Genomic DNA, 13410 nt, shown 5'->3' with positions numbered 1-13410 from the left:
CTTCAATTTTATTCTTATTACATTAAAACTTTTTTTCTGTAAACATGATTTTTTTACCATAGCATTATGACTTTTTTCCTGAGCAACATTTTAATTCCTATGAAATTTAGGGGTACACATGATACTTTCCAATAAGGGGTCCCTGGACCCAAACAGTTTGAGAGCCCCTGATCTACACTATGTGCATTATTATATATATAGTCATTTCATATATTATAGTTTTATACTAATCTTTGTAGTCCAAGTGCAACAAAAAACCTTTCAAAGTGCACTCGCAAGGGCATAAACTATTTGTTTAGATTTTAAATGTTTTTATTTTATTTTTTTCACCACTAGGTTCACACTGCAGCATCACGGTGAGATGTGTGTCAGACGTGACCTATGCTGCTCACGGGGGTTGTTTGTCATCAGCGAGGACCTGGAGCATTTTGGCATTTGTTCTTGGCCGAGGTTATTTAAAGCCTCCGGGGATGTAAACGACTGTGTTGCGGTGATGGTGTCAAGGATCACTTCAACTTGCCTCATGAAAAGGGCTGTAATAAGGCGCCCAAGATTTTCCTCCACTCAATCAGGTGCTGCATGCTCGTGCATTATATATCATAGCTTGAGAGGTGCTCAGAGAAATATTGAGCCTCAAAATAAATGTTGTAGTATTTTTCTCTTTATTTCTTAATTGACTTGAACTCAATTGAAAGAATGGATTATGCACCACTTAAACACCAAGAATTGCCCGTTTTAAGAAATACTGCACCTATGCTATTTTGTGACCCTTTTTTTGTAAATAACAAGCCACAACATTATGACCACATGTACAATGTAATCATATCAAATAAAAGAGCTGTAGCAAATATTCTGCCTTTACTAAGGTTATGTTACATTTTTATATGTCAGAGAAGTATTAATTTAACAACACTGTATGTTAATTGTGGTAACTGTAGTTTGCAGGGGTGTAAAGCTATTGGTATGATACTGAGAGCTATTCTTAGTAATTTTGAATCATGTAACTAATTAGATAAGATAAGCAGTACAGTTCTAGACCATAAACAACATATTTTACATTTATACGTCTCCGAAAGTGTCAATAAAAACAACATCATTATCTCAGCAGAATATACTCTTGGATTAGATACTATTATATTGTGCAAAATGTGATCATGATGTTGGGTCAGGTAAATAAACTGTTGATTTTTCACTTTTGTGTTTCAATTACAAATGCCTGACTTATTAGGGAGTGTTTAATATCTAAATAAGTTTAAGATGAAGAAAATGGATGCGACACATGATCCAATGTCAAAATAAATAAATTAGTAAATGCTCACTTTAGTACACGCTATACACCTGACACGGACCAAAACAAGGACATTGTCTGACATTTTAGTACGCAACAAATGGTGTATATATCCTAGCATTAGTCTATTTACTCTACTAATCAAGTCTTTCAAGATGTAGAAACAAAAAAGTGTTATGGCTTTAAAACATACACAGGCTGAAGTGAGACATTTGCTCTTGTTTTAGACTCTACACTTGCCCACTACTCAGTCTCACCAGCCTGCTCAAGCAATCTTGTTATTTTTCTCCTTTTCCAGTATATGTGCTTTGTCACTTCATCCAAACACAGTGATTCAGTTCCCCACATCTAATGATAAAGTAAATCTAATGCAAATGTATCAAAATGTCAAATCCTTTCTAAAATTTTGCCATCCATTTTTTTATATTGAGACATAGTCTCCTAACACTTTCCCTGAATGTGTAAAAACATTCTGACTTATTCCATCCATCCATTTTCCATCCATTGGGAATCACTGCTGTATAGCCTTGCTGACATTTTACACTTATGATTCATGCAATTTTGTGATAACACCTTTGCCATCTGCAACCTCACAGCTAGATGCAGCTGAATGCACACTGCTCCATTAAAACACAGCTACAAATTTAAGGGTGAAGTCATACAAAGACCATAATGACCACTTTATGGGTTTGAAAATTATACAAAAAGACAAATCAACAACTTTCACCTAAAATACAGTACTAATAAAGAAAGATGTGGTGCACTGGAGCAGGCAAGTCATGCTCAAGCGATGTTTCCTTGAATTAGACGGTTTGTGACACATTTCAACCTTGAAAAAAATGTTGCCATTGTGTAAATGCTGCCTCTTGTAACGTAAGTCTCCCTTGGAATCCAAATATGGTCGTTTGTCTCATCCATACTATAATATGTTTAAATAAGCGTCAACGGGGAGGCTTCTGAACAGTTGAGTGAAATAAATTAAGGAAGTGCATCAACGAGCAGTCAAATAAATATTATTAATCTTTTACTTATCACACTGTAAATATTTAGTGCATGTTATCCGTTCCTGTTCTACATGGTCTCGCTGTGACATGTTTGTTTTAGTGACCATAAGAAACATTCCTCCTACCCAGATGACAAAAGCTTATCTGACTTCTCTTTGGAAGCTGGAAGAACTTTGAGCCCATCAACCTGCCACATAACGCTCGCGACAAACTTTGTTGGAAAACAATTTCGTGTCACCCTAAACATAAGGCTCTCAGGAGGACATGTTTTCTCCTTCAATCAAGACAGGAGCAGGGGAAAAAAAACTAAAAGTGAGTGACAGTCGAGTGATGGCGGGAAGCAAGGAGTAGACATCCTTAAGATGGCGGAAAGTTGCTCATTAGGAGGACATTATTTTCCTGCTGTTCTGCCTAAAGTCTGACGTTGATTCTCGAGTGACTTATCACCCATGTCTCTGTGTCAAGTGAGCACCTACAGAGCTGGTGGTGGTTGATGCAGAGTGGCTTCATTGCTTTGCCTTGCCGACAAACAGCTATTACTCGGCTCGCCAACAGCCTCCACTTGAGACTGCCGTGCACGGGGACAACGCGAAGAAGCAGTGAACAATCTGTTGCACAAGTAAGAGGCAGGGAAATAAAAGGAGGTTGAAAATAGAATGAGGTGTTACAGTCAGTGGAAGCTGGACACAGATTGTAATCGTGATGATTTTCAGATGGGGAACACGACGCAATAGATGTCATTTTGCCACTTAACCTGCTGGAGGCTAATCAGCAGACATTTTGGACATGATGACAAATGACAGGCAAAAATCTGTTTGCCATCTCAGAATGAAGAAATCTAATATGCACCACAAAGCATTCCAAGCAAGGAAAAACAGTATTTTAGCAGTGGTGACTCACGCATTAAGGGCAGGGGACTAATGGCTGACTCATCTTTCCTATATGCATTTTATATTTAAGTTATAGGTCCTTATAGTTAGCACATCAGCATCGCAGTTCGAGGTTCAGGATCTGAATAAGTATTTCAGGTTAATTGATGACTCTCGGCTGCCCAATGGGTATGAATATGAGTGAAGAGTGTTTCTGTCTCAGCTGGTGACCAAGTCACTCTTGCCTGAAGTCAGCAGGGATAGGCTCCAGCTCACCCCATGACCCTGATGAGGAAAGCACTTTTTTTTTTAATTTTGTAATTTCCTTGGTGTACACCTGTCTGACGTTTTGCTCCTTCGGACCCTGTGTGCATCGTTTATTGTAGTTATTTAAATAGTCTAGTAGGCTCCAGCTCACCACTGACCCTAATGAGGACAAGCAGTATAGAAAATGGATGGATGGATGGATGGATGGATGATGGATCATTTTTTTTAAAAGCACCCTTCAGATCACTCAAGGCCACTGCAACCAAAACAAAAGCATTATAATAGATACACATTTGCAGGACATAATGAATTGAAACAGTACAGATGAAGGAGGCCTAAAACGAAGCTTCAGTAAACACCAGAGGAAACGGGATGGCTGGAATGTGGATTTTTTTTAAATTTTATTTAAATGGAATAAAATGAGTAAAGATATGATTTCAAGCATCCCAGGGGTGTATGTGAGATTCCAATAGAATTATGTCTGTCAATACGATAAGAGATTGTGTGAAAGACTGCCTTCAAATTGAGGTGGATGAAGATGGTTAGTTGTCCAGAGTCACCTGTCAAGAGGAAGAGGTCTGCATTAAGCTGCACAAATATTGCATAAATACAGCAGACAAAAAAGCGTATATGTACAGTATACTACGTACTTGATGACTCTCTTAATTTGAAATCACATGTACACATGATCTGAAAGACTTCCAGGAGAACATTCCAAAATGAAAAGGAAGATGCAACTCTTTTCTGGAATAGCCCCACAATTTGCCTGTGTCAGCTCTTGACAGAGAAGCCGCTACCCTAATGAGGTTCGATTGCTACAGAAAATTGAGGGATAGATGGTTGATTCTGGACCACTTTTACTTTACAATAAATTATCATTTTCCCTGGTATGTATCGCCCATTTAGGTGCTTGCACTCCATCTTGACATAAATGAAACCATGCATAGTACGGTATAGTTACATAGACAGTAATGCACGACCTACGACAATATCATCTCTGTGTAAGAATGATTTTTTTTTTTTTACAGTGCATTTTCACTGGAAGAATAGTGATGTGATGATCTTAGATGTCCATTTCTTCAAATTGGTGAAGCAGACCGTGTGTGCACATTTCTAATCATTCAATGTCCCCACTGGCCCCTTGTGTGTGTGTGTGTATATATAAGCGCGCATGTGTGAGTGTGGGGGCGCGCGGCTGTGCGTGCGTGAGCGTGCGCCACGGAGGAATTGATGATGTAACATGTTCTCAATCACATCGTCTGAGTGCGAGGATGCGAGTGAGGTCGCTTTAAGGAATATCTGTGCTGCCATCGGTCCCGAACAGCAGTAAGCCGACTCCCTCCCACCACTAACTCTCTGTCACTCTCTGCCATCGTGGCTCACCTGGCGCAAAAGCAAATGCGACTCCAAGTCAACACGAGAGGCTCCATCTCGGTAAGAAAGAGCTCAATTCTGACGAACTGATCCATAAATGATATTTATACAAACGGCGCAAATCCATCTTTAACTCTTCTCTTTATGAAAACTGTTTTTCAATGAACAAGATCGGATTGGGTTCACATTCTACATTTTTGCGAAATCTGAGCCCTGCAGCCGCTGTTAATGTTTCAGTTCAAATATTTACTTGAAAGACTATTTCAAGCAGAATGCAGTTTTTTTTCCCCCTCAGTGTTTGCCCTAGTACCGTACTTTGTGTGATGCTTTGAGCAAAGTGGCGCGCTTATATTGTGCCGGGTGTTCCCCGTACGGGAGATCCGTAAACGTACTTGTGCAGGGGCAGCCGAACAAGTCTCCTCCACCAGTCTGAGATAATATACCTTGCACACACAAACAGCAAAAAACAAAACAAAAAAACAAACAAAAAACAAATTGAGGCTCGAGCTGCAGACACACCACAGGAGGGATGGTGGGCAGGACATGCGCCCGCAGATTGCCACTTTCACACTTTTTCATCCTGTCATGTTTCTCTTCCTGCCACTGCTGTCTCCCATTTGTGCATGAGCAAGTCCAGACCGGTGCCTGTTGTTGCGTGTGGGTGCCATGACTGCATGTGATGGATGTCCTTTAAAGTTTTCTATTGAATTTAAAAAAAACAAAAAAAAAACACATGCAGTATATACCACTTCAATAATTGTTTTTTGGCTTGGTGTCTTTATAGATCATCAAAATAACTATATCTGTATAATTTGCATATTTAGTCTTTAATCTGGATATTTTATCTTCTCTAGATGAGCTCAATAGATCAATAAATCGACAGACAGAAAAATTCTTGTGACTCATAGGGCTCTCTTTTCATGAACGGCATAAATCCGGCTCGGCGGATGACACAACTGCGCGTCAGAGATGGGTTAGACGGGTGTTGGTAATTTCGTAGACAAGCGTAGGCCGACAAAGCGGAGTGTTTACAGCAATCAATCAAAGTGTCTCCTCTCATTCCGTTTAAATACGGAGCAAATGACGGAGACATCTCTGTGCGGAAGAGGACGACGTGTGATTGCCGCGATCCATGTGTGAGTGCCAACAGACAACGTGAGCGAGGGATACAAAATGAACTGACGATAACCGCTGGCGACTTAAATATGTCCACGCACCTCTGTATCTATCTATCTATCTATCTATCTATCTATCTATCTATCTATCTATCTATCTATCTATCTATCTATCTATCTATCTATCTAGCTATACAGTGCCACCATAAAGTATTCACGCCCCTTCACGTTTTCCACATTTTGCTTTCTTACAGACTTATTCTAAAGTTGATTTGAGTATAGTTTTCTTTTAAAAAATGAAATAAATACAATGAAATCAACATAAAATATCCCATAATGACAAAGTAAAAACATATTTTCAGACATTTGTGTAAATATAATAAAAATATGTAAACATTCAAACATAATAGGTACAAAAGTGTTCACACCCTTTGCTATGAAACTTAAGCTCAGGTGCATCTGATTTCCAATGATCATTCTTGAGATAATTCTTCAACTTGAATGGAGTCCACCTGTGGTAAAAACATTTGATTGAACATCATTTGGAATGGCACACACCTGTCTATATAAGGTCTCATAGTTGGCAGTGCATGTCAGAGCAGAAACCAAGCAATGACGTCTGAGGAATTGTGACCGGATTGTGTCAAGGCACAAATTTGGGGAATGATACAAAAGAATTTCAGCAGCATTGAAGGTCCTGAAAAGCACCGTGGTCCCGATTATTCAGAAATGGAAGAAGTTTGGAACCCCCGGGATCCAACCAAGCTGAGTAACCGGGGAAGAAGGGCCTTGGTCAGAGAGGTGAACAAGAACCCTATGCTCACTATTGCGGAGCTCCAAGCACATGCCAGCCCGCTTGGAGTTTGCCAAAAGGGACCTTAAGGATTCTCTGACCGGCAGACAAAACAGTCTCTGGTCTGATAAAACCAAAACAGAACTTTTTGGCCTGAATTGCAAGCATCATATCTGGAGAAGAAGAGGCACTGCTCATCACCTTGCTAATACCATCTCTACTGTGAAGCATGATGGTGGCAGCATCATGCTGTGGGGCTGTTTTTCCGCCACAGGAACTGGGCGACTAGTCCGCATAGAGGATAAGATGACAGCTGCCAAATATAGAGAAATTCTTCACGAGGACTGGCTCCAGAGTGCTATGGAACTCAGGCTAGGGTGTCGAATCACCTTCCAACACGACAGTGACCCAAAGCACACAGCCAAGATAACAAAGGAGTGGCTTCAGGGGTATGCCTGTGAATGTCGAGGGGTCCAGCCAAAGCCCGGACTTGAATCCAATCGAACATCTCTGGAAAGACCTAAAAATGGCTGTCCACCGACGCTGCCCATCCAACCTCACTGACCTTGAGAGGCTCTGCAGAGAAGAATGGGAGAAAATGCCCCAAAACATTTGTGCCATGCTTGTAGAGACATACCCAAGAAGACTTGAGGCTGTGATTGCTGCCAAAGGTGTGTCAACAAAATATTAAGCCAAGGCTGTAAGTAATGATGTACGTTATGTATGTTTTCAATAAATTTGCTTAACTGTCTGAAAACATGTTTTTACTTTGTCAAATGGCATATTTTATGTAGATTATTATTATTTTTTAAAATAAAAACTTTAGAAAAAAAAAAAGCTTTAGAATAAGTCTATAACAGCAAAATGTGGAAAAAGTGAAGGGGTGTGAATAGTTTCTGGTGACACTGTGTGTGTGTGTGTATATATATATATATATATATATATATATCCATCCATATATATATATATATCCATCCATCCATCCATTTTCTGAGCCGCTTCTCCTCACAAGGGTCGCGGGCGTGGTGGAGCCTATCCCAGCTATCATCGGGCAGGAGGCGGGGTACACCCTGAACTGATTGCCAGCCAATCGCAGGGCACATACAAACAAACAACCATTCGCACTCACATTCACGCCTATGGGCAATTTAGAGTTGTCAATTAACCTAGCATGCATGTTTTTGGGATGTGGGAGGAAACCGGAGTGCCCGGAGAAAACCCACGCAGGCACGGGGAGAACATGCAAACTCCACACAGGCGGGGCCGGGGATTGAACCCTGGTCCTCAGAACTGTGAGGCAGACGCTCTAACCAGTCGTTCACCGTGCCGGACATATTCAAGTCACCAGCGGTTATCACCAGCTCATTCTGTATTTACATTGTCTGTTGCCACATCGGCCAAGAGCAGCGACAATGCTCCACTCATGCATGGATCGCTGCGATTAGGCATTGTCCTCTTCCCCACAGAGATGTCTCTGTTGAGACTGTCAGTTGCACCACATTTAAAGGGAATGAGAGGAGCTGCTTTGAGTGGCGCTGAATGAAGTCAGCTGTAAACACTCCCACAGTGGTGCAGCCTGCCCGCTGTCAGGTCGACGAGATTACCAACACCGGCCAGCACACTGTTGCGCCATCCGCTGTGCTGGATTTACGCCGGTCAAGAGAAGGTAAAATATTCATATTCGAGACTCAGTCAGCAAATTATACAGATTATACAGACATGTATTCATTACGATGTCTTTTTATATATGTACAGTATATTTCCTTTTAAAACAAACTTTTAGTCAAGGTAAAGCGCATAAAACAGTTTATCCAAAAACTTTATTTAGTAGCTAATAGCATCTAATTAGCTGCATAATCTGTAGTCTAATATATTTTTCATTCAATACAATAAGTAGGTTTTTTTCAAGTTGAGCTTTTCTGTTGGTTTAAATATTGCAAAAGTTGAAACAGCTTTGTTTTGGGCTCCAAGTCCAGATCATTGCCCTTGATTTCTTTGTAATCACCACAGACCAAACAGCACCATAATAGGACATAACAGAGATAGCCACAAGCAATTTATGTCCCACTTGTCATCAGGTATCAGCGTTAAGGGCTCTTTAAATAAAAGGTTATAAATATGTTATCTCAGGTCGGTTTCATTCTGTTAGCATAGCTGTTGCAAGCCACGCTTTTTGCAGAACTGAGCTGTGGACAAAACAGACGAAGTCAGCCTTGAAATGAATGTACACACACACACAGACACACACGTGCACACTCACTGTTTTGTTCTGTTTTGATTGTGCAATGGACCTTTCTCTGAGCAGCCATTTTGGCAAACATGCACGTTAATGACATTAGGGCTTTGTTCTTATTTGCAGATTCCTAATTAACATGATTAGGGATAGCTTTATTTACCTCCCCCATTCATGGTGAAAGAGCTGTGATCAACAAAGATGTAGGAATGGCTTTGCAGCTCTGCCCCTTATATGTCTGCATATGGCAAAACGATTAAAAGGATCGACTAATGAGTGATGAGGAAAATGACAAAAGTTCATCATATCAATGCCCGTTTTGAAGGCATGTTCCTTCAAAGATGGAAATTGAGCACATTCTCCTCCTCAAGAATACTGAAGTCGTGAGACAGATTGATTGTCTCAGAGCAGTCATTACCTCCATCATTATGGTGGAAATCACAAGCTATTTCAGAAACGCTATAAAGTCTTGATCTGCACAGTTCAATGTGCTACCGCCAGGCAGGATAGTGATGAAGACAAATCTGCTGAATGAGTGACATTCCGCATATATGCAAATGAAACAAGCTATTCTGAAACTGTCATTCTCAGCAGGGTAAGTGTTATTTCCATATCTCAACAGTGTAAAAAAAAAAAAAAAAAAAAGGTATTTCTGGGAGTAAAACAGTAATTTCATCCTTCCATTTACCGTACCACTTATCCTCACTAGGGTTGCGGGTGTGCTGGCGCCCATCTCTGGGCGAGTGGCGGGGTACATCCTAAACTAGTGCCAGCCAACTGCTACCATGCATGTTTTTGGAATGTGGGAGGAAACCAGAGTGCCTGGAGAAAACCCACACAGGTACAGGGCGAAATGCAAACTCCACACAGGACAGCCGGATTTGAACCCGGGACCTCAGAACTGTGAGGCAGATGTGCTATCCAGTTATCACCATGCCGCCTAAAACAGTAATTGAAGTTGGAAAAACTATAAAATACCAAAATATTAACATTCATGGCAACAATGTTAGCTAGCACAACAAAGCAAACAATTTGCTGAGTTGTTTTTACTTATACAGTATCTTCAAGTTGGAGTTCAAAACAAGGGACAGTTCTATGAAGTCTTGTTTCTTCGTGAAATGCGGGAAAGCCAACTTTCACAAAAGCAAAACTTAAAACATTTTGTTGAATTGTCCAACTTGAAATATTATTTGAAAGTTTGTTGCCTTGAAATTTTGAGTTCATTTTTTTTTTTTTACAGTGATGAGAACTTTCCCTTTTCATGATGAGAACTTTTATTTTTTTCCCTGGCAGAAAATGAAGACTACTGCACAGAGAAAAATAATGAAACTCTTGAAAGATTGCCAACATCATTCGTAAAATAATTACAAAATAGTTGACCCAACAACCCCTGTGCATTTCAAGTGAGCCCAACATAATGGAGCAACAGCCCAACAGCAACTACAATCAAGCCTCGTGGAAAGAGATTCCGTGGAATTTCACTGAGGATTGCTCGCTCTCGTTGAGCGGCACCACCTTCCTCATTATAGCGTACAGCGCTGTTCTGGCGGTGGGTCTCGTCGGGAACTCGTGCCTGGTGTTTGTTATCATCAGGCACAAGGAGATGCGCAATGTCACCAACATCCTCATCGCCAATCTGTCCGTCTCCGACATCCTGATGTGCGTCGTGTGCCTGCCGGTCACTATCATCTACACGCTGATGGACCGCTGGATCCTCGGAGAGACTCTGTGCAAGCTCACACCCTTCATCCAGTGTATATCAGTCACTGTGTCCATCTTCTCCCTAGTCCTCATCGCCATGGAGCGCTACCAGCTCATTGTCCACCCCACTGGATGGAAGCCGATGGCAAGGCAGTCCTACTTAGCGGTGGCTCTCACCTGGATCACAGGCTGTTTAATCTCTGTGCCTTTCGTCAAGTACAGCATCCTTACATTGCCTTTCCAGAACCTCACCGTCCCCTTCCCGATCAACGACCAACTTGTTTGTATGGAGCGCTGGCCGTCGGTTCAAGCACGCCAGGCGTACACCACCTCTTTGCTCATCTTCCAGTACTTCCTCCCCCTTTCCCTCATCATGCTATGCTATCTCCACATCTATCTGCGGCTGCGGAGGAGGAAGGACATGGTGGAACGTGGCAGAAACACTACGCAAAAGAATAAAAAAGGCGCCACAAGGATCAACGTCTTATTAACCGCCATAGTGGTGGCCTTCGCTCTCTCCTGGCTCCCTCTCAACATCTTCAACACAGTGTTTGACTGGAACCACGAGGACATCCCATCCTGTGGCCACGACATCATCTTCTCCTTCTGCCACCTCATCGCTATGGCCTCCACCTGTATCAACCCAGTCATCTACGGGTTCCTCAACAACAACTTCCAGAAGCAGCTCAAGTCCACCCTGTTGCACTGTCGCTGCTGGGGTGTTGCAGAGAGGTATGAGAGTGTGCCGCTCTCCACTGTTAGCACAGAGGTTACCAAGGGGTCAGTCCTCAGCAATGGTTCCAACAGCATCAATATTTAAAGCGAAGCCTTTTGGTGAAAAACAAAGCAACTAGACCGGCTCCCTCCTCAGCTCCCTTTGCTTTATTCTTTTGAGGCGTTTTTTTCTTCTTCTTTTCACTTTCACTGCAAAAGCATGGTTGACATTTGCAGAGAATGTGACCATAACTGTCCAGAGGGAAGTAAAGTCACCTCCCCGGCATGACTGGTGCCCTCTAATTGTTATGGTTCCAGCCTAAAAGGAAGTGACAAAATGACAGGACAAAGGTTGAAGATGCTTTAAGTAATAAAGGATGACTGCAAGACACACTTCACATAAAACTTTGTGCATCTGCACTCTGTACAGTGCTGTGGGACCATAGGATATTTATTAGAAGCATCTAGAAAAAAAGGATACACCTTAGACAGTATCTTTTCATGCTGAACTCATTGTATTTAAATATTTGCAGCTTGCTTTGCAAACTGTAATTCGGTGTAATGGAAACTTCAAACGAAGTGACAAGGACAAGGTGGGTATATTGCAAATGCTGACAGTATTGATGACTATGAAATAGAGTGTGACGCGGTATGTGTTAATGATTATTGACGGAGTAGCCTATTACACAGTTGGAGGGGGGGGGGGGGGGGTATTATGATGTGGTTCTGGGCGTTTATGTGCATTATCTTATCTTGTGTTTCTTATTACCTAAACTCACAAACAATGTAATAAACCTTGTGAGCAGACACATTCCATGTTGTCCACCAGGGTGTTTGCATCAATATATCGTATGCAAGTGGGGTTAGGATTGCTAATACACTGTGCCATGCAACAATATATCAAGTGCTGTAAAAAAAAAAAAAAAGTCAAATGGGCAGTTCAGGCCAAAGTATAATTTCTAAAATGTATATAACCCTACTTTATGAATGTATGGCCTATAAAATATGTGACCGTTCCAGTTTATTGTGTAGTTGGCAATAAAAAGCTTTATGTAGCATAGCAGGAAACATGTTACTTTTTGTTTGTGAATTAAATTAAAACATTTATCGTTATCTCGAGTGATGTATTAATTTCTACATTCAAAATATCATATCATTTATATGCAGGCTTGATGAGTAACGGAATGCGTACATGTAACGGGATTACGTATTCAGTATACAAAAAAAAAAAAAAAAAAAAGTAACTATTCCATTACAGTTACAGAAAAAAGAATGTCATCAGATTACAGTTATTAAAAATTAGGATTATTTTGCCGGATTACAATTTTAATGCTGGGAGAAGCCGGTTGGTGATTTTGAGCCCCAACCTTTTGCAGTGTTAGCAGCACATTATTCTGTCATAAAGTGGGAAGCGTGTGTGTGCGCGTGTGTGTGTGTGTGTGTGTGTGTGTGTGTGTGTGTGTGAGACGGAGATGGGGGTGATTCGAGTCAAATGACTTGCTTTGAGTCGACTCGAGTTGCCAGTTTTATGACTTGCGACTTGCTTGCCAAATACCTCAGAAAGACTTGACTTTTGACTTGAACTACGTCATCTCGTTTAGAGTTGGAAATCTGCATTTAATTAAGACCGTTTGTCTTTTTTTTTTTTTTTTTTTAAGTTAGAAACGTTTTGGGGGATTTATTCGCTCCAACCTGGCAACACAGTCTCATTGTTGCGCACTTGCCAGTTGCCAGTGCGACGTAGCCATCTGCTTGAACAACGATGGAAGGACAGCCAAGAATAACACAATTTGGATTTAACGATTTTAATTTGATGAAGTCTGCAAAAAGAGGATTGCAACCTGCATGGCTTGGAACTCGCGCTTTTAAGACACAACAATAATGACATCAAACTTCATTCCTCACTAGAAAACTCACAAACACAGGTAAGCTAATTTAACAGTTTTGCAAGCTGGTCAAACATTAAATTTCATAGACTGGTTTGGGATGATTAAAAATAAAAATTAGGTGATTGTGAACATTTTAGTACAGTTAAGTAATGTAACTAGGAGT

At 41.1% G+C, this 13410-nt stretch overlaps 1 protein-coding gene across 3 annotated transcripts; it reads left to right on the top strand.

Annotated features, from left to right (window-relative positions):
• Positions 1 to 4658: 4658 nt before the first annotated feature.
• On the top strand, positions 4659 to 12471 carry npy8br (neuropeptide Y receptor Y8b). Of its 3 annotated transcripts, none has more exons than XM_061766408.1 (2): positions 4659 to 4862; positions 10237 to 12471. In XM_061766408.1, exon 2 carries the CDS (start codon positions 10361 to 10363, stop codon positions 11462 to 11464), a length of 1104 nt encoding a protein of 367 aa, XP_061622392.1. In that variant the 5' UTR covers positions 4659 to 4862; positions 10237 to 10360; the 3' UTR covers positions 11465 to 12471. The 3 variants fall into 3 exon arrangements, with proteins under 3 accessions (XP_061622392.1, XP_061622393.1, XP_061622394.1); XM_061766409.1 differs by lacking the exon at positions 4659 to 4862 and adding an exon at positions 8290 to 8376; XM_061766410.1 differs by lacking the exon at positions 4659 to 4862 and adding an exon at positions 9658 to 9784.
• The last annotated feature ends 939 nt before the right edge of the window (positions 12472 to 13410 follow it).

The sequence above is a fragment of the Phyllopteryx taeniolatus genome, chromosome 3, assembly GCF_024500385.1.
Source record: "Phyllopteryx taeniolatus isolate TA_2022b chromosome 3, UOR_Ptae_1.2, whole genome shotgun sequence".
Lineage (NCBI taxonomy): Eukaryota > Metazoa > Chordata > Actinopteri > Syngnathiformes > Syngnathidae > Phyllopteryx > Phyllopteryx taeniolatus.
This window is presented reverse-complemented; position numbering and strand designations above follow the sequence as displayed.